This window comes from Callospermophilus lateralis, chromosome 2 (assembly GCF_048772815.1).
Source record: "Callospermophilus lateralis isolate mCalLat2 chromosome 2, mCalLat2.hap1, whole genome shotgun sequence".
Taxonomy (NCBI): domain Eukaryota; kingdom Metazoa; phylum Chordata; class Mammalia; order Rodentia; family Sciuridae; genus Callospermophilus; species Callospermophilus lateralis.
The window spans coordinates 54,045,946-54,065,593 of NC_135306.1; the positions used below are offsets into that span (position 1 = coordinate 54,045,946).

Consider the following 19,648-nt stretch of genomic DNA (forward strand, 5'->3'; position numbering starts at 1 on the left):
ATTATTATCATTTCATTCCAGTAGATGGTGACACAAGAATCCATGCTGAAGGCTGCCTTGCCTCTCTTTGCCAGATTCATCGTCAGCAATGGACTGTGGACCAAGCACGGGGTGTTTGAGATCACACTGGAGACTGTAGACAGAGCCTTGCCTGTGGTCACCAGGAACAAGGGGATGAGGCTGGCCGAGGGGGCCATGGGCCTGCTTTCTCCTGACCTCCTCCAGCTGACTGACCCTGACACTCCTGCTGAAAACCTCACCTTCCTCCTGGTCCAGCTCCCACAGCATGGCCAGCTCTACCTGCGGGGAACTGTACTGCTTCGACACAACTTCACCCAGTGGGATGTGGACAGCGGGAATGTGGCCTATCAGCACTCTGGAGGCAGCTCCCAGATTGACCACTTCACTTTCATGGCCTCAGATAGGACAAACCAAGGCTTTGTTGTGGATGGGAGGGTGCGAGAAGAGCCTGTTCCATTCACCATTCAGGTAAGTATGGCAATTGTGCAGTCCCAGGCAGGGATATGAGGAAAGTAGCTTCAACATTTATTTCCTTATTTCCTTCCCATTTCCAGTCAGATATGGATTGTGCATCTACAGCATGCCAGGCACATTGATGTGACTAAAACAATGTGGTCCCTGTATATGGCCTAGGGACTGATCTTGGGAGTGGGCAGTAGTATAGAAAGGAACAAAAACATGAGCCTCAGTGTCTGACAAACAGGTTTGAATTCCTGCTTTGTCACTTATTTGCTGTGTGACTTTAAAAGATTCTTTAGCTCTGCTGGATCAACCTTTCCTTCCTTGAAAAACATGCCTTCAGCACTGTGATAGGAATTAAATAAGATTAGGTGTCCAAGGCACTAGCATGTTGCCTGAAACATATTTGATATTCAGTTATAAGACATGAATAACTATGCTATTATTATGATGCTTATTGGTCCATATCATCTACTGACATTTTACAGTTTTCGTGTGTGTGCGTGAGTGTACTTGCACAGGCACACATGTGCAAATGTATAGTGAGGATCAAATCCAGTGCCTGATGTGTGCTAAGCATGCCCTATACTTCTGAGCTATATCCCCAGCCTTCTGTTTTCAACTAAACATATGAAAACTTACAAGACAGAAAGAATTTCTATTACCTGTACAACAATAAAGAAGATAATAATAGCAGCAGCTTACAATTATTGTTAACTGAAGATCAGACCCACTTCACATGAATCTCATTTGGTTCTCATAAAAGTCCTATGAAGTATGCTTTGTTATCTACATTTTAGAGATGAAGGAACTGAGGTTCAGAAGTTCAATAATTTGATCCAATACATACAAAGATCTCAAGTCTTTCTGATCCCCAATTCTGTGTTCTTTCTCTGGCACTACACCTCCACTTTTGTTGACTTTTACAATGATTCCTGAAGGGTACAATGTGTTTTTCTTCTTTTAATCAAAGCACATTAAGTATGTTCTGGCTCTGCAACCCTGGAATCTACCCTCCTTGGGTGGAGTTCACCCCTTTCTACACACTTCCATCAATGGAAAAATATATATAATTTTGCCTCTTTGTTCAGAGTACTCTCTGACTAGTAAAATAATCATTTTTTCCTTGCTCTTTAGTCTCTATGTTAGTTAGAATTTTACATAAAAACACAGAATAGACTGTGTGTGTTTGTGTGCATGTGTGTAAATGGTGCACAGTATGCACATACCTTTATCTATGGGTATAGAGATAATATAGATACATGTAGAAAGTCTGAGAGAGACACAGAGAGAGGTTGATCTCCTTTAAAGAACTGGTTCATGCTACTGCAGAGCCTGGCATATCCAAGATACCTAGAGCAGGCTGGCTGATAAAAATTCTAGCAGGAGATGATGTCGCAGCCTTGAGTCCAAGGGTGCTCTTGGACAAATTCCTTCCTCTTTGCGGGAACTTGGTCTTTTCTTGTAAGGCCTGCAATGGATTGGATGAGGCCCACTCACACTACAGAGAGCAATCTGCTTTACTCAAAAGTCTACTGATTAAAACATTAATTGCCTCTAAAGCAGAGCCTAGCAGTGTTGACACATACAATTAACCTTCACAGTCTCTATCTAAGGCAGGGAATCATGATAACATACAGTAGGTATTGGATTGTCTTTGGCATGAGGGAGTTCTGGGAAATGTAAGGAGATGACGATGTGCTGGGAAAGAAGAGAAGGTTTTGATGTCATTGATACAATATGTGAGAAGTAAGTTGTACTTTTAAAAACCATTGCTTTCATTTATTTTTAAATTAATGTCTTAATTGTTATTAGTCCCTTCCCACTCTTTGGGTCATTAGTATCTTTTTCTTGATTTCTCACTTTCCACTCCGGTTTGAGGAGTGTCACCTGCAACAGTAAATAATTTTATGGTCTGTTTGGCTGCAGATTTATAAGAGTTATAAATTCTGTGTGCAGACATAAGAGTTCCTTCCTATAGCTCAGAGCAGAGATGGAAAAGGAGGGTAGAGTTTGGAGAACTTAAATCAGGTTTCTCCCAACACCAGCAACTTGTTTTAAGGACCTTGCTATAATAGAGTTATCTCTTGGAAGTTGTAGAATTTACTGATAGAAAAATGTTGGCTATACGTTGTAAGGCTTATTTTCCATCAAAAGAACAAGGTTTTCCTTGAAAAAACAGTATTATTATGTGTAAAAGCCTCATGAGAAGAGCCTCATACTTTGTTCCCAAATGCCTATGAAGCTCCTGGTCTCTCAGAGTAGGGGTAACGCAGTTAGGAAGTGACTGGCCCTTTCAGCAGTGTAGGAGAGATGGCACCCTTGTCTACTGACTGTAAGAGTTCTTTCTGCTGAGACAATATGACCTCAACTGCCACTGAGTGATGAATTAGTCCAAATAAATCTACTAAGCATGAGTGAACAACTTATGGTGGTACCTGGGTAATGGAGGGCAAGAATACATGCAAACCACAGGTGGACTTGACTGATACCATCAGGCATAACCTAACATTCATCATGTCCATCAACCAATATGGATGCAACCTGTAGTTCTCTTATAGAGGGGAACAGGGTTGGGGATGAAGGAGAAAGGAACCTGCCTTGTGTTCTATGGTTCTGGCATAGGTGGGATGATTTTCATAAATCCAACACAAGTTATCATGGGATGTAGCCTGTTTTAAAAGTCTTGCCTTCCAGCATTTAAAAATGCTTCTGGTATACTGATCCAGAAGACCTGCTTTTGAAGAAGCCAGAAGTTTAATAAGACTAGGGTATATTTTAGCCTGAGAATGCCCAGAGGCACAACAGGAGACCATGTAACTAAAGTTCAGATATTATTATTTTTTAAACAAAACACTACAACAAGCATTGATTACATTTTTAACATTTGTTTTTAAAGACAATGTGACATCAAAAAAATTAAAACAACCATCCCACATTCAGCTCTTGATTGTCTTCGAGGATTTCTTACATGGCACTCTGTCCATGAGTCATCTCTCTTACTGGCCATCATGGAGGTGGGAGCTTCTCTCAAAAAACTGAAAAATAACTTATTATTACTTATTAATCTTATCATAATATACAAGAATATGTAGGATGTTACCATTGACATGAATTCTTTGGTTCACTAGGGTGAACTAAGATTTATGGTAGTATCATTTGGGGGTAAAAAAATCAGGAATTGTGAGATTAGGAGTGGGTTGAATGATGGTAGTACTCTTGTACCCATTTTCTAGTATTGATGTTGAATTTGTGTTAATTTATCCAAAACTGTTCATCCCTAACGACCACGGTCATTTGCAAGATGGACTGAGCTCCATGCCACCACACCTGGACAAAGTCCTTTGTAGCATTAGAACACATGCTCCTGTTCCCACTCATGATGGATCGCCCTTCCACGTCCTCACAAAACCAAGCTACTTTGTGTCACGTGGTCCTCATTTTCAATGAAACAAGTATGAAAAAAAATCACTTTCACAATTTTCTTATTGTTTTAGTCAGCTGTTTTGCTGCTGTGACTAAAAGACCTAACCAGAACCATTGTAGAGGAGGGAAACACCTCACATCCAAACCATAACAGTTCTACGGAATTTCTATTTTTATTCAACATTTTCACCATTTGAACAAAAGCATGTTAAAAAAAATCTATGTATTCTTGAACCTTTATAACTGTTTCTATAAATCATTGAACACCGAAAAAATATGGAAATCCTTTTGTTGTACTAATATTAAGTAAGCAATGTAATTCTTGTATTTGTTCAATGAATATTCCCTGGGCTTTGGTATGGCCCAGGCCTTGAGCCATGGTGTTTTGCCCTCATGCAACTTACATCCTGTGGGAGAGTCAGACATTAGACAAACTTAGCTTGGCAGAAACTTGGTTTTTGTTCCAGACACTGTGGTATTCACTGAGGATATTGTGAACTAGATATCTTTAGCAGAAATCAACAAATGAGTATGAGCAATCTGAAATTTGAGTTTGTCATTGTTGGACCACGAAAGCCCTACAGCCCGTGGGGTGAGGAAACATTTTTGGATAACATTGTACATAATTATTGATGATTCAGGTGGAGCATTTGGATAAAATAGCCCCCCGGATCACACTCTTGCGTTCCCCTTCACAAGTGGGACTCCTGAAAAATGGCTGTTACGGGATTTACATCACTTCCCGAGTGTTGAAGGCATCGGACCCTGACACCGAGGACCATCAGATAATCTTTAAGATTTTACGAGGCCCACTACACGGACATTTGGAGAACACAACAACAGGTACTGACTTCCTTAATCCTTTTAACTGCCCATTTTAAAATACCCAGTGGCTGGCAGGACTGGAGAGTAATTTAATTAAGGGCAGGTCCGTTTGGTAAACACTCTCCAGGACTTACTGATACGTGCAGCAGCTTATAAATCAATATTGGTGCTAAAGAGGGTTTGAAGTTAAATTCACCTTGACAGGAGAATCAGAAACTGATATACAGCTGTTTGCTGTTTATAGTTATTTTTTTAACAGCCAGATTGTAATATATTCAGAAGAACCCACAGTGCCAGGGCCAGATTCATATTTATAACTAATGTTTACTTCTGTCATGAATTCTAAATGATATGTGTTCTTTAAAAAAAAAATGAGTTTCCTAACAGTTTTTCTGTATTGTATATTATTTCTACTTTATGAAGACAATGATCATAATATATAACTAAACAGGTTGGTTCAGAATTATAGATATTTATTACTACATCTTCCTGCTACCCTTCCCAATATTTTTATATTTTTAAAGGCAAATATTTCTGGAGAATAGTAAATGTAAAACTTAATTTGGGTTCATTGCATTTGAATTTTAAGATAAGTTGCAGCAATGTTAATTATTTTTTTTTCAATGTACTTTGGCTAATCTCTGAAGCTGTGTTTCAAATAAAATAGTCATACAGTTTTATCAGCTCTAATGTAATGTTTTAATGATTATCCATGAGATTTATTGATTTATTTTTTTGTAGGTGAATTTATCCATGAGAAATTTAGCCAAAAGGACTTATACAGTAAGACCATTCTTTACATCATAAACCCATCTTTGGAAGTAAATTCAGATATCGTGGAATTTCAAATCATGGACCCCACAGGGAATTCTGCCACTCCTCAAATGTAAATTCTTTTGATTATTCAAAGTCCTGCTTGAAATATCCAAAATGTATCTGATTAAAAAAGTGAAATGATCTTTTCAAACACAATCTAAGAACATAAATTGATAAACCATTTCATAAGCTCATAGAATTTTGGAAAAGGAAATTTCTTTTCATTACTGCCTAGTAATGGAAAGCTAATAACTTCACAGAGTATGGAAATGTTAAAGGCAAGTTGTAGAGTATCATTCATGTTGTGTGAGGAAATACACACATTTTCACACAAACAGGTACTGTCCTGCTAGTTAGCTGGTATCCAGGGCTGAGCTTGCTGGCATATGTGTAAACCTGCAGCCAGAGGTCACTCTAGGACCATTTTAGTAACTATAGTTGCCTAAAATATCTACGACAGAGAAGAATGAAACACTGAAGAAGGGTTGGCCAAACATCTTGTCTCACCAAACCAATACTTTAAACTGCCTTCACAAGTTGATAAGCCTACTACAGATAAGATAGAGTGAGGAGGAAGATAGTCTTGGGTATAAAGTGACATTTGGAAGTATATAAAATATACAAGAATAACAAGTTCTCAGAATTAGTAAGATTAATAGGCTATAGTAATTTCACAGACTGGTTCCCTACTATAGATTTCTCTGGAATATAGACCTTGAATGATTGATTAACTGGCACATGGTCATAAAATGGTCAGTTTACTTCTTGGGTGCGATTTTTCCTTTTTTATTTGATGTCTTTCCCAGACACCTTGAAGAAAAGTTGTTATTCATTCTTGTTTTAATATTCTTCATATCTTAGACGTACTTAACTACACATGAGTACAGTTCTTCTATAGTCCCTTTATAATAAAATATGATCAAAGGAGGAGAAGAAAACTGAGAAACCTCACTTTTCATTCTTTTTCTTCCCCATCCTGAATTGCAGTTCCAACATTTGCCAGCAGAGGTCTCTATAGTCATTGGTAGGAAAAATTGGTGCCCTTAACTGCGTTCCCATGGTCCCACTTCCATTTTCCTGATAAAGTACAGTTCCTCGCCAAGATTTATAGACTCCACAGACTTTTTTTTTAAGTGGCTAGTATATGTCAGGCACATATAAAGCTTGGAAATAGGCGTGAACAAGCAAGACCTGGCCTCTGAAATTAAAATATATTCCTGAAGTTATAAAACTAAAATGAATGACCCCCTCCCCATTAAATGCCTTTGCCTAAGAGAAAAGATTCTTCATATCATTATATATATTCTATATAATTTTTTTTTGTGTGTGTATAGATAGATAGATAGATAGATAGATATAGACATAGATAGCTACTGGGGGTTTTACCACTAAGCTACATCCCCATCTCTTTTTTTAGGTTGAGATGTGTTCTCCCTAAATTGCCCAGGCTGGACCTTGGACTTGTTAACCTCCTACTCTACCTTCTGAATAGCTGGGATTACAGGTGTAGGCCAAGAGATCTCCACAAGTATCACATCCTTTAAAGAAAGCATACCAACTATTTGCAACTCCAAATAAATCCTGTAATTCTTAAGAAAACTTTTTTTTAAAATTCTATTCCAAAAATGATAAATTGGCATTATTTGGTTTAACAATTTTTTTAATAGTTTAACTCAAAAAACATAATATCAATTCAGACTTGTCGCTGACCAATTGCTGACCTCTTGTCCTCCACATGTGAATGTAATGTAGATAGTAATCTTTTTTCCCTAGCAGTGGCAGTAGATTGATATTGCTTCACCCATGTGCCCTTTTTATTCCTTGCTGTTACCAAGGACATTGCTTCTTGAGGATGATTCATGTTTTAAAATAATCACAGCAAAATCTACTTAGTGCAATGATAATCTTAATTTAGGCTATTTTAAAGAGTCTCCTGCTTGTGTTGGGCATTAGTTTTCATGTACCTATGCTGAAGATGCTACTAATTCAAATCTAAACGATTGGAACTAATGCTACAATATACGTCTACCCAGGAGAAATACAGAAATAACTTTGATTTGATTCTGATGCACTTTAGGTTATTTTCTTTAGAGTGGGCAGAAGGAGGTAGAACTCAATATTTATCTTTACAATTTTTTACTGGAATATTTGCTGCCTCCTCAATCTCATTTTTAAGTCAATATTTCCTAGAACTTGGTGCACATTTTTCTGATAAGAAACAATGTTCTGAATAGTGGTTTATCTTCTCAAGACAACCAGCAAGAGTCTAGCTATATGTACAATGTAAGTCATAGGCATTTGTAATTTAATTTTTTTTCTCTGTTTCATGCTATTCATTCAAATAACCACAACCACCTGAGCTAGGTACCATTATAATCCAACATACAGATGAGAAAACTGTGGCACAGAGCCAGGAAGTGACTTTTCCCAGTTTAATGCAATTAATGAATGAGGGAGCTGGAATTCAGCCCAGGAAGTGTGGCTTAAGAGTGCACGGTTTTCCCACTGTGCTAACTAACAAACTTCTTGCCCAATTTTAACAACTGCTAAGATGACTAAGGGAATCCAACAGGAGGTTTATTGCCCTTGCCCTTCTTTTTCTGCAGACATTGGTTGGCCAGGCAGCAAGAAAGAAAAGAATTCTTACCTGTCAAGGTTATTTTCATTTTTACATATGAATTATAAGTATCCCTGGGAATTATAGTATAGATGATAATAAACCACTGGACTTGGAGCTGAAGGACAGAATCCGAGTTCTAGTTCTTCCATTCACCTATTACCTTCTGTAAAACAGGACAATACCACAGTTTAGAGGAAACAAGTGAGATAAAATATATGAAAGTCTCTTGTGTACTTCAGGTCCTTAACAAATGCGACCTAGGGTGATGCTTACTATTGTTGTTAATTCGTGTGGGTGTTCGTGTTAATTCAGTTGACTGAAGAAGTATTCTGGAAACATTTGCTGGATTTGAAAGTTCACCTCTAATTAGAAATTGATTCTGGGGTGATTCACAGTCTGTACAATCATATGATTATTAATCAATAAGCCAAATGCTGTGTCATGCTATTGTAGTATTTCTATATAGTGTCAGTCCTGAAGGATCAGTCAAGATTTTATTTTACAAATATAGGGCAATGTTGTTTTAGGTGAAATTAATCAAGTTATTGCCAGCTGACTAATTTCCATGCTTTTTTTTTTTTTTTTTTAATTTAACTGCATCACATTCCAGAATCATCAAGATGTTTGCATGGATTGGAATCCCTGAGACAGGGGTATCATTATGTAGCAGATTTCAACCTAACCAGGCTATGGAACTTCCACACCCCATCCCCTCTCCAGAAAAGCTTGGGGAACAAGTTTTTTATCAAATACATTTGGAAGATACTTTGTTGTAAATAGAAATTATTTAATGACACTGAAATCCATGAGCGGTTTGCTTAAAGATTTAGATTTGGCTATGAGCCTAAATTTCAGGTGCTATGCTAGGTTCTTTCACATGTGTTGTCTCATTTAAACTACAAAACACAATCATGTGAGGGCAATAAGGAAATTCGGCTCAAAAGATTATCCCAAGGTCACGAGAAGACTTAACAGAGATGAAAATGAACCCTGCCCTGCAGACCTCAAAGAAGACACACCGAAGTGTGGCTCACTCACAAGCTTGAGTATTCTCTAGTCCAAGGTCAAACTCTAAGATGATCTGCAGGACCTCTAAACTAAGATATGCAGGACTCACATGGCTCATTGAAAACACCATTGTAGATCACAATTTTCCTAATGTATCTTCCATGTAAACCTTTTCCTGATGCCCACTGAAAATAATTAACTTCAAAAGGAATGTTGATCCATGCTGATGTTCTTGGTAACTCTGTGGCTGCTTCTCCACTGTGATTCCCATCCTCCCTCTAACAGCCCACATCCTGGCTATTCTAATATTCATTCTTGGCTTGGGAAGAGAAGGGATGGAAGAAGTAAAAATAAATTTTTATCAGGCAAACTTTGTAATGTTTGAGCAGCTTTTATGAAACACCTTGTAGGGGAAGAGGTTGAAACTATTGGCTTGCTAATGCTTGCCCATTACCTGCAAGCCAGAATGTGCTTGTCTCTAGACTAGATCTTAGGAAAGCACAGAGGAAGAAAAGAAAATACCACTTATTAAGCACCCACTGTGTACAGGTGCTTTATACATATTAACTAATTTTAATCAGAATCATGTGACATGAGCATAATTCTCCTCATTTTAAGATAATGAAAACTTGAGCCTGGAGAGACTGAGGAACTGACCATATTCACACACTAATAACTAGTTGCAAGGTGTGTTCCCCCCAAAGAACTTGTTTTGAGTACTTGTTATGGTGCTTCTTGGCTAAGCACTGTTTCCCCGTTATAGGGGGAAAATGAAAAAACTGAAAACAGGTGTTCAAAGCATTAGATTGTGGAGCTTAATAGCATCATCTTTTAATTGAAAAATCTTAAACCAAATTTGGAAAAATACTTTTTAACATTTTAATTTTCTGAAGTCATGCTACTTGATTACAAAGGAAGATCTACTTATAATAATAAAAATTGAATCACAATTTCTATAAAACATTTTTACTGAGAAGCTAATAGTTAATTAGCACTCATGGAGGTTCATTTAACCCCTTTGAAGTAGAAAGCCATCCTTATTACACTTTGGGAAGTAAGGAAACTGAGGCATACAGACGCTATATACCTTTTTCACAGACTCTTATTAACCTAGATTAATGTTCCAAATCCCAAACTGGTGTTTTAACCCAAGATGTTTCAGTTCCTTCATGTAAATGAATCAAATGGTCACAAAATAAATTATCAGAAAGTACAGATTTCTTGCTCTGGAACAGAGTCTCTCAACCTCTGCACTATTGGCATTTCAGAAGGGATAGTTCTTTGTTGTGGGACAACATCCTGTGCACTGCAGGATCCCTGGCCTCTGCCCACTGAATGCCAGTACCAGCCTCTTGCCAGTTGTGGCAATCAGCACTGTCTCCGGACATTGCCAAATGGTGAGAACGACACACACTCTTTAGAGAACAATGTGTGAGAAATCATGATTTATGATGGAATGCTTTCATCAATGTCACCTTTCTCTCCAATGAAGTGTAATAGTAGTCAAAGAATCCAGAGTAAGTCAGGGTAAGAACTTGCAAGAATCTTCTAGCCTAGATTTTTAAAAAAAGCTGTATGAAAGATGATGTTAATAAGGTTGGGGAATAAAAAACATTTTTTAATTTATTTTAGCATATAACTTTTTTTATTAAATTATTTTTATTATAATTTGTTATATATGATGACAGAATACAATTCATTTCAGATTACACATACAGAGCACAATTTTTCAAGTCACTGGTTGTACACAAAGTATTTTCACACCATTTGTGTCTTCATACATGTACTTAGGGTAATGATGTCTAACTCATTCCACCATCTTTCCTACCCCCCTACCCCCTCCATTTCTCTCCCTCCCCTTTGTCCTAAGCTAAAGTTTCTCCATTCCTCCCATGCCCCCTCCCCCATCTCCATTATGAGTCAGCATCCTCATATCAAAGAAAACACTTGGCCTTTGGTTTTTTGGAATTGGCTTGCTTAACTTAGCATTATATCCTCCAATTCCATCCATTTGCCTGCAAATGCCATGATTTTATTCTCTTTTATTGCTGAGTAATGTTTCATTGTGTATATATACCAAAATTTCCCTATCCATTCATCTACTGAAGGGCATCTGGGTTGGTTCCACAATTTAGCTATTGTGAATTGTGCTGCTATAAACTTTGGTGTGGCTGTGTCCCTATAGTATGCTGTTTTTAAGTCCTTTGGGTATAAACCGAGAAGTGGGATAGCTGGGTCAAATGACGGTTTCATTCCAAGTAATAAAAACCATTTTTGATTGTCAACTTAGTTAAAGAAACAGTAGGCTAAATAAGATCCTTTCATTCAATTAACATATATCTGTTGAACACTTATTATGTCTACACACTCTGCAAGAGACTTGGAATGCATCAGTGAACCAAAGACCTGTGTTTCTGTAGAGTACACATAGTATCTAAGTAAACTAGATTGCAGGTTATATATGATGTGTATTTTGGAAGATGAAAATGTTGGTCAATGTGATAGTGCACACCTGTAATCTTAGCAGCTCAGGAAGCTGAAGAGGAAGATCCCAAGTTCAAGGCCAGTCTCAGCATCTAAGTGAGGCTCTAAGCAAGCAACTTAGAAAGGCCTTGTCTCAAAATTAAAAAAAAAAAAAAAGTTGGGGGGAATGGGGATGTGGCTCAGTGGTTAAGCACCCCTGGATTCAATCTCTGTATCAAAAAATAAATAAAATGACAACCAAAAAAATGATGGCCAAGATAAAGGGGATCAAAGGCTTTGGCAAATAAGTGAAAATGTTAAATTGGGTGCCCAAACAGCTTTACTTATACCTGATTGCTTAGTGTTAATGAGTCGCAAAGGGATCCAAAATCTCATAAACTTTAACCCAATTTTAACTCAACTCCTCCATGCTATGTCTTCCATTTCCAAAAGTGGTTGTTGGAGGCCAAAATTTATCTTTTACTTTGAACCAGCTTTTCTATTGTGATGAGTAGCCCAGAACTACTTGTGGAGATAATTCTCAACTGGGGGTGACTTTCCTCCCAAGGGATTTTGGGCAATGTCTGAAAATAGTGCTGGTGGTCGTGACTCTGGGGAAGTGCTACTGTGTCTAATGTGTAGTGATCAGGGATGCTATCAAACATCTTAAAATACATAGGACAACTTCCCACAAGTAATTATCTGGTCAAAAATGTCAGTAGTGCTGAGGGTGAGAGGAGTTTTCACCTCCTGCTAAATGATTTGAAATGATTGCCATGTGGTTTCACATATAGTGTGTTGGTAACCTTTATTTCGGACCTTAGAATGAGCTTTACTTAATGGTAATGGGAGAATGAAGGGATCATTAAAATGTAAAGACATGAACCAACCCTTATGCACATGATGCCTACACATCCAGAACTTTCCAGATTGCTCTCCTGGACTTCTGCATCTGGATATTTATCTGATGCTAAACATAATTTTGTGACTTCTTGCAGGGAGAATTCCCAAATGATTGTCTATATCTCTTATTTTTCTTTCAAGTGTTTATTTAGAGTTTAAACAATCACAGTCTCAGCATAGAAAGATCTCAGATATGGTATTGCAAGAAAAAAAAATTGCATTCAAAACATGTGTTGCACATATCCTGTAGGTTAGCGAGGGCTTTGCTATTTAAATATTTTTTTTCTGGAAAATATATAGCCTGGCTTAAATTTCATGGCTTTTCAATAGAGCTTTATTATTTGTAGTGAATGGTTTTAAGAAAATAAAATAGAACGCTGTGTAATGACAACCTTAACCTATAAGCATTATGCAATGCTCTGATGGTGCATCAGGGAAATCTACATGCATTCCCAAACACTGAGACCTTTGTACTGTGAAACCAAACAGTACTCTGAATTATTCCCTTCTGGATCTAGATCAGCAATCAGATTGCACTTAGTTTCAGGCTTTGAGGTCTCTTGGATCTGCAGAATGGCATTGATGGATTTGTGTGTGTCCTGGTGAGAATCAGCAACGGATGGATTCTCTGAACCAGACATTGAAATTCACTTGAACCTTACCAAGACTTAGCTTAAATCCATCCAAATTTATCTGTTTCATTTTTCCCCACCACCTTCCTTTCCTTCTTATTTCTTCTTCCTGTCTTCTCCCCTAATTCCTCTTGCTGACATTCTTCCTTTCTCATTTACTGGGGTCCTTTAGGAGTTTTTTTGCAACATATTTCTATTAGCATTTGTGCTGTCCTTGTTGCTTGATATCTTGTAATTCTTCATACCTGTTTATTTCTATACTTCTTGATCTGATTCATGTTTGATATGATTCATTTAAATTCAGTTGCATCAAATATCAATGAGGTTTTCAATATTTTTTAATATAAAGATCTTGTTTTCCATATAAAACTATATGTAATAAATATGAATATATTTAATGTTTGGATTGCAGAGAGAAATTTGCATTTCTTTAGTGAAAACCAAATTATGATAAATTTCCATAGATTTCTATTTACCATCTCATTTTGAAATTTTCCAAGACTTCACTAATCATTAGTACAGTCTCTCTCAGAGTCTTTGTACAATAATACAAAAGCTTTCATTGTGTTTGGTCAGTGTGTTTTTTCCAGGGCAAAATCACATTAGGATTAACATGGTACTGGGCATGGTGGCACACACCTGTAATCCCAGTGGCTCAGGAGGCTGAGACAGGAGGATCTCGAGTTCAAAGCCAGCCTCAGCAAAAGTGAGGTGCTAAGCAATTCAGTGAGACCCTGTCTCTAAAGAAAATACAAAATAGGGCTAGGGATGTGGCTCTGTGGTTGAATGCCCCTGGGTTCAATCCTTGGTAACCCCCCCGCAAAAAAAAAGATTAACACGGTGATAATTCTGTAATAAAATTAATTTATAAGATAAAAAAATCATACATTTTTTTTAAATCTTGTTTTTATGTCAAGGATTTTATGAAGTCTAGCATGCAGGAACTATGTTTCATTATCTATGGACTGAATAAACATGTATGTTTATATAGATGCATGAACCTCCTATAATAATCCCATGTTCCCACAGTACTCTTCCCTGAGACCCATGATCCTCAGATATGAACCAGTGTTATGAGTTCCTTTTGCTAGTGAATTTCTTTCTTTAATTGTTTTTTTAATTTTTTGTTTGTTTTAATTAGTTATACATGACAGTAGAATGCACTTATATACTTTGATATATAAAGATGGGATATAATTTCTCATTTTTCGAGTATTCATACTGTATAATCATATTGGTCATATAGTCACATATATACATAGAGTAATAATGTCTGTTTCATTCTACTATCTTTCTTATCCCCATATCCCCTGCCTTCCCCTCCTTTCACTTCCCTCTACCTAATCTAAGGTAACGCTATTTTTTTTTTTGCCTTTATACATGTACTTTTTTTTTGCATTACAATTCTTAATACACATATATACCGCAATTTTTGTATCTCTGTTTGTATATAAAGTATGTTGACACCCAATTCAAGTCTTCATTCATGTACTTTGGATAATGATGTCTATCACATTCCACCATCCTTGCTAATCCCTTGCTCCCTCCCTTTCCTTCCCACCTCTCTTCCCTATTTACAATTCATCTATTCCTCCCATTGCTGGTGGATTTTATTTATAGGATGTGATTGTGACACACCCTGATGTCGGTGGGTCATAGGAAAGCCTGGGAGACAGTGAAATGTGTGAACTCATATTCTACATGATAGCACCCAGAATTTCTAGTTCTGAAAAAAAGCTATTGTGAAAAGTAAATTTAAACTTGAAAGTTCAAATCTGATTGGAAGTTTGGGAAGTGCAGTAAGAAGTGACCACAAAAGTTTTGTAACTCCAGAATAAAAGAGGAACAAATAAAACAACGGGTATGGTGAAGATTGCTCATGTCCTGTATATTGTTGTATAAAAATAAAGGGAGTAAAAAATGCCAGGACAAGGTTAGTGAGAAACGTGTAAGTGAAACATTCAAGTACTCCCATGCCAAAAAAGGGAAATATTGAAAGGTAATAATAAAATCATGTTGCTTTGCTTGAGCTCAAACAAGAATCACGAAACATTTCAATTAGAAGGAAATGGTAGAGGAGGCATAGAAGATTTAGCATCAAATTTATGCTTGAATATTATTCTGCTACCTATTTGCTTTGTCATAGCTTTTGGTCTTTGAGCTAGTTATCCAATCTTTTCTGAGTTTTTTTTTTTTTTTGTGGGTTTTTTTGGGGGGTGGGGTGGGGGAGGAAGGTTCCTCTCTAGCTGATAAGGATCAGTGAAGATAATAACCATCAAATGTTAGATTCATAAATATATTGTAGGGGAAAAAAGACCACCTTCTATTTATCAGATTCATTCAGTTGCCTGCAGTAGATCTTTCATATCCCACCAGTTTCATGGGTTAAACCAAACACTTGTCAAAAATATTCAGAAAAAAAATATTTGCATCTGTACTGAACATGTACAGTGTTTTTTCTTTATTTCCTAAACAATAGACTTAACAACTATTTACATGATGTTTACATGATATTAGGTTTTATAAATAATCAAGAGATGATTTAAAGAATACAGGAGGATGGGCAAAATTATATGCAAATACTATACCATTTACATAGGGAGTTAGGTGCTTGCAGATTTTGTTGACTATGGGGTGAGGGTGAGGGTCCTGGAACCAATACTCCACATTGAGAAATGACTACAGTTGTCACCAAGCCACATTCTATTACAGTTCTTTTATCTTTTGTTTGTCTATTTGTGTGTTTCAGTACTCAGGGTGAACCCACGGCTTTGCATATGCTAGACAAGTGCTCTACCACTGAGCTACACTCCCAGCCCTACATACTTTCATATGTACAAAAAATAGTAACAAAACTCGTGAACATTTTAATTGCTGGGCATATCCTGAAGGATAACTCATTATTAACCTGAACCCAAGTTCAGAAAAGATCTGTGTCTGAAACTGATCTTGTACCAATGAGGAAGGTCAAAAGATAAGAGATTTCACATCAGTGTGTTTTCCAAAAACAAGTATTTCCTTGAACTTGACCACTGGTGTTCCCTTTTTGTGTCATTAATAACAGTGGGACCCTTGGCAGTCATTTAACCAGTTTCTTTATTTTAAAAACAGATTTCTAAAACTTGCTCTGTCTATCTTACAAAGTCACTGTAAGGATGGAATAAGATAATGTTAGTAAAAGTCCATTGTGAACTAAAATGTGCCAAATATGTGTAAGAATTTCTGTCATTGGCATAGATTGAACAACCACTTTTGCCACTCTAAGCAGAACCAGTGGCTCAGTCTCTAGACCAGCAGAGAATTTCAACAGGTGTTAATTATATATATCTTATGATCTCTCTCTCTCTCTCTCTCTCTCTCTCTCTCTCTCTCTCTCTCTCTCTCCTTTTTCTTTTCCTTTCACGAACAGTTTGGAGTTGAAGTGGTCTCATATTGAATGGTCACAAACTGAATATGAGGTCTGTGAGAATGTGGGCATGTTGTCCTTAGAAGTTACCAGAAGGGGATATTCCATGGACTCAGCCTTTGTGGGAGTAAAGGTAACAACACTGAAATGCACATTGTCAAAGTTAAAACTTAAGTTATTAGTTGGTGCCTTTGATGATTTTCTTACCAAAATTTAGAGTTCCCGAGAAAATTTCAAACTGCAGGGTGCGACACTATTCTATATATTCCGAGTACAAATTTTCCTTGTCTCCCCACCTTCATCTAGGTTCACCAGCTTCTAGATAGAGGTGTTCATTTTGTGGTGCAAGGGTTTGAACCTAGGACTACACACATACTGGGCAAGCACTGTACCACTGAGTTAGGTTTCAACTACTGGATAGAGTTTTTCAAAACACACGTTTACTTCTGAAATCTGATCATTAGTTTCTATATACTCTTCAAGTTTTAAAGTTTGATTTCACAGTGGGTTGTATTGAACTTAGTGAAACTGGGCTCAATTCTGCTTTAAAAGGAAAAGTCATAAAGAATGCATTCTGTGGTATGCCCAGAGCAAAGTTCAGTCCCCTAATGGCCATCTCCCAGGATGCGACAGGATTGCTTTCCATGGTCACAGTGGGTGAGTCAAACAGGAAACTTAAACTCATTTTAAGGGCCATCCAATCATGAAAAATTAGGAGAGCTTATATTGCCCCCAAATATGAAGAATTTTCAGGGAATAGCTTTTGGATTCATCAATTTCTTTCCATTGACATCAACATAGAGCACAGCCTCTGGTTTCTAGAATTGAAACGTTTTTAGGAGTCATCGTAGCAATAGCCCATCAAGACAAGGTGAGCATGAAAAGAAAGTACACAGCTTTGATGGGAAGACTCCTCATCTGATGAAAAAAGCACTGATACAGTTCCCTGGGGAAAAAAGGCATCATCGGTTGAGTCTCATTGTAATAGCAAAGGCAGATAACCTTAGGACAGATTGCACCTCAATCTGCCTATGTCCAGACTCAGTGTTCTCTTTCCAGTGAACACAGGTGCTTTCTTTTCTAGGCATGTTGGTAGCTTATTGCTATTAAACCAGTGGAACACTTGGTGTGCCCTGTAATTTTCCAGGAGATGACTTAAGGCAAAGGAAAGAATGTCCCTGGGTGGCTTTCTAATAATCCCCTGGTCCTCCATAGAAAATACCATATTCTCTAGTCTGGAGTTTTGGGCCACACTGCCACTTACCTTGCCAGGTAGAAAGAACCTACATAGGCCCTTATGTATACTTAAGTGAAGGAGCACCAGGATCCTGCCAGCTGAGTGTGCAGGCCTCCATCAAATAGGGTCCTTGAGTCTTCAGGGACTACTTCATTCAGAGTGCGATCTGGCACCTTACACGAAAGCTTGTTGGTCACATGACCAGAAACAGAGAAAGAGGAGGTACTTTTACCCCATGCTGTTTTCCCTCATTTGAATCACCTGGCTCATTTCTCTAAACACCTTGCCTCAGACCACTGCTTCTCTCAGGATTCTGTAAACTCAGTGGTGGTAAATACTAGGTAATTGCACGTGCAAGAACCATGCAGGGAAATATAACTTCCAGCATATGGCAGATACAGGTGTACAATGGGCTGCCTTTTCCTAATGAAAGGAGGTTCAGGGGGAGCCTTGGCATTGTGGACAAAGAGCAAATGGAAGTCTAGGAGGTGCTACTCTTCCTCAGCAAAATATTTCTACTGCAGACCCATTAATATGTGTTGGGGCCTTTGATTTGAAATAGAGACACTGTCTGAGGTCAGACAGATAGGAATTTTAAAGTTTTAAATTATGCACTCACTTCATTCCTTTGTAAAAAAGATATGAAAATATATTAATTCACTTTCTTAACCATCTTTAACATCTCAAAAATCCACAAAAATAACAAACACCTCCTATGCTTACACAGGATCTTGTTTAAGGAGTTCTTTTTTAAATCAGCCGATGACACCTCTTAACACATATTTAGGCACCCTTTGGGGGGAATTTAAGCCCAAGACTTCAGAGCCCTAAAATCAACTGCTTGGTTTCTCATACTGGAGATGGTGAAGCAGGGACGTAGTCAACAGTCTGTGTAGGGCAGATTTTTCTTTTTATAACTTATTGGTTGGAGTCCTCTAAAGCCATGGGGTCTGGGTGTGGATTGCCTTTACACAGCTCTCTGCCAGGTCTGTCCATCCCACAAAGCTCTCATTCATGTCTGTGAAGAGCAGTGGCTTCATCCAGACAGGAAAATGGAGCAGACTTGTTCAAGTTAATCTGGTCTAAAGGTTTTCAGAGCCCTGGAGCCTGCAGATCCTTTACAGAGACTGCCAGGCCATCACACAGGTTGTTGGGAGTGTATACTCTCTTCTCACTTCTCTCCCTCCCTCTCCATTGAGGTTCTATTTTAAAACCAAGCTGGGGTAGAGGGAAGGTCATGAAATAAAACTGTGCTCATAACAAAGAGAAAAATGAAGTTTTAAAATCTATTCTGCTTTCCCAATGATTGAATCATTGGAAAAACAAAAAGTTAACTCTAAGAAAGATCCTTATAGCCTCTAAAATGGTTTATTAGAATTGAAAAAAACCACTGCTACTTATTATTAAAAGCAGATTTAGGAGCATGAGTTTCGTTTAGTATTGAGAAGAATAAATGTTTCTCTATTACAGCATATTTATTTTTATTTTAAAAAGACATTTTTTTTTTCTCTTAAGGTCAATCAAGTGTCAGCTGCAGCTGGAAAAGATTTCACAGTGACTCCATCCAAACTGATTCAGTTTGACCCAGGTAGGTTTTGTATCTACAGCTTGTTTCATGTTTTGGTGAGCAAGTCTGCAGATGTCATTTGCAGATGACAGGATATCATCAACCTCAACCAACCAGAAGCCCCTCAGGGAGCCAGATCACCCACTCCAGACAAGAGGAGCTTGGGTCTGATATTCTACCCTCCTGTTTTTTTTTATTGCAAGTTAATATGTATTTAAAATGAGAAGAAAGAGCATAACAAATATCAAATATCAAAGCAAACATC

At 37.6% G+C, this 19,648-nt stretch overlaps 1 protein-coding gene across 2 annotated transcripts in view; it reads left to right on the forward strand.

The window, feature by feature from the left end:
• Frem1 (FRAS1 related extracellular matrix 1) overlaps positions 1 to 19,648 on the forward strand; it is a 124,506-nt gene that overhangs the window by 85,205 nt on the left and 19,653 nt on the right. Inside the window, exons 24-28 of one of the 2 annotated variants that reach the window (XM_076843420.2) lie at positions 75 to 489; positions 4,548 to 4,749; positions 5,473 to 5,617; positions 16,583 to 16,712; positions 19,332 to 19,404. In XM_076843420.2, the coding sequence (XP_076699535.2) occupies positions 75 to 489; positions 4,548 to 4,749; positions 5,473 to 5,617; positions 16,583 to 16,712; positions 19,332 to 19,404 (965 nt within the window). Of the gene's footprint in view, positions 1 to 24; positions 490 to 4,547; positions 4,750 to 5,472; positions 5,618 to 16,582; positions 16,713 to 19,331; positions 19,405 to 19,648 lie in introns of those variants that run through there. The other variant, XM_076843421.2, reaches the window with a different exon arrangement.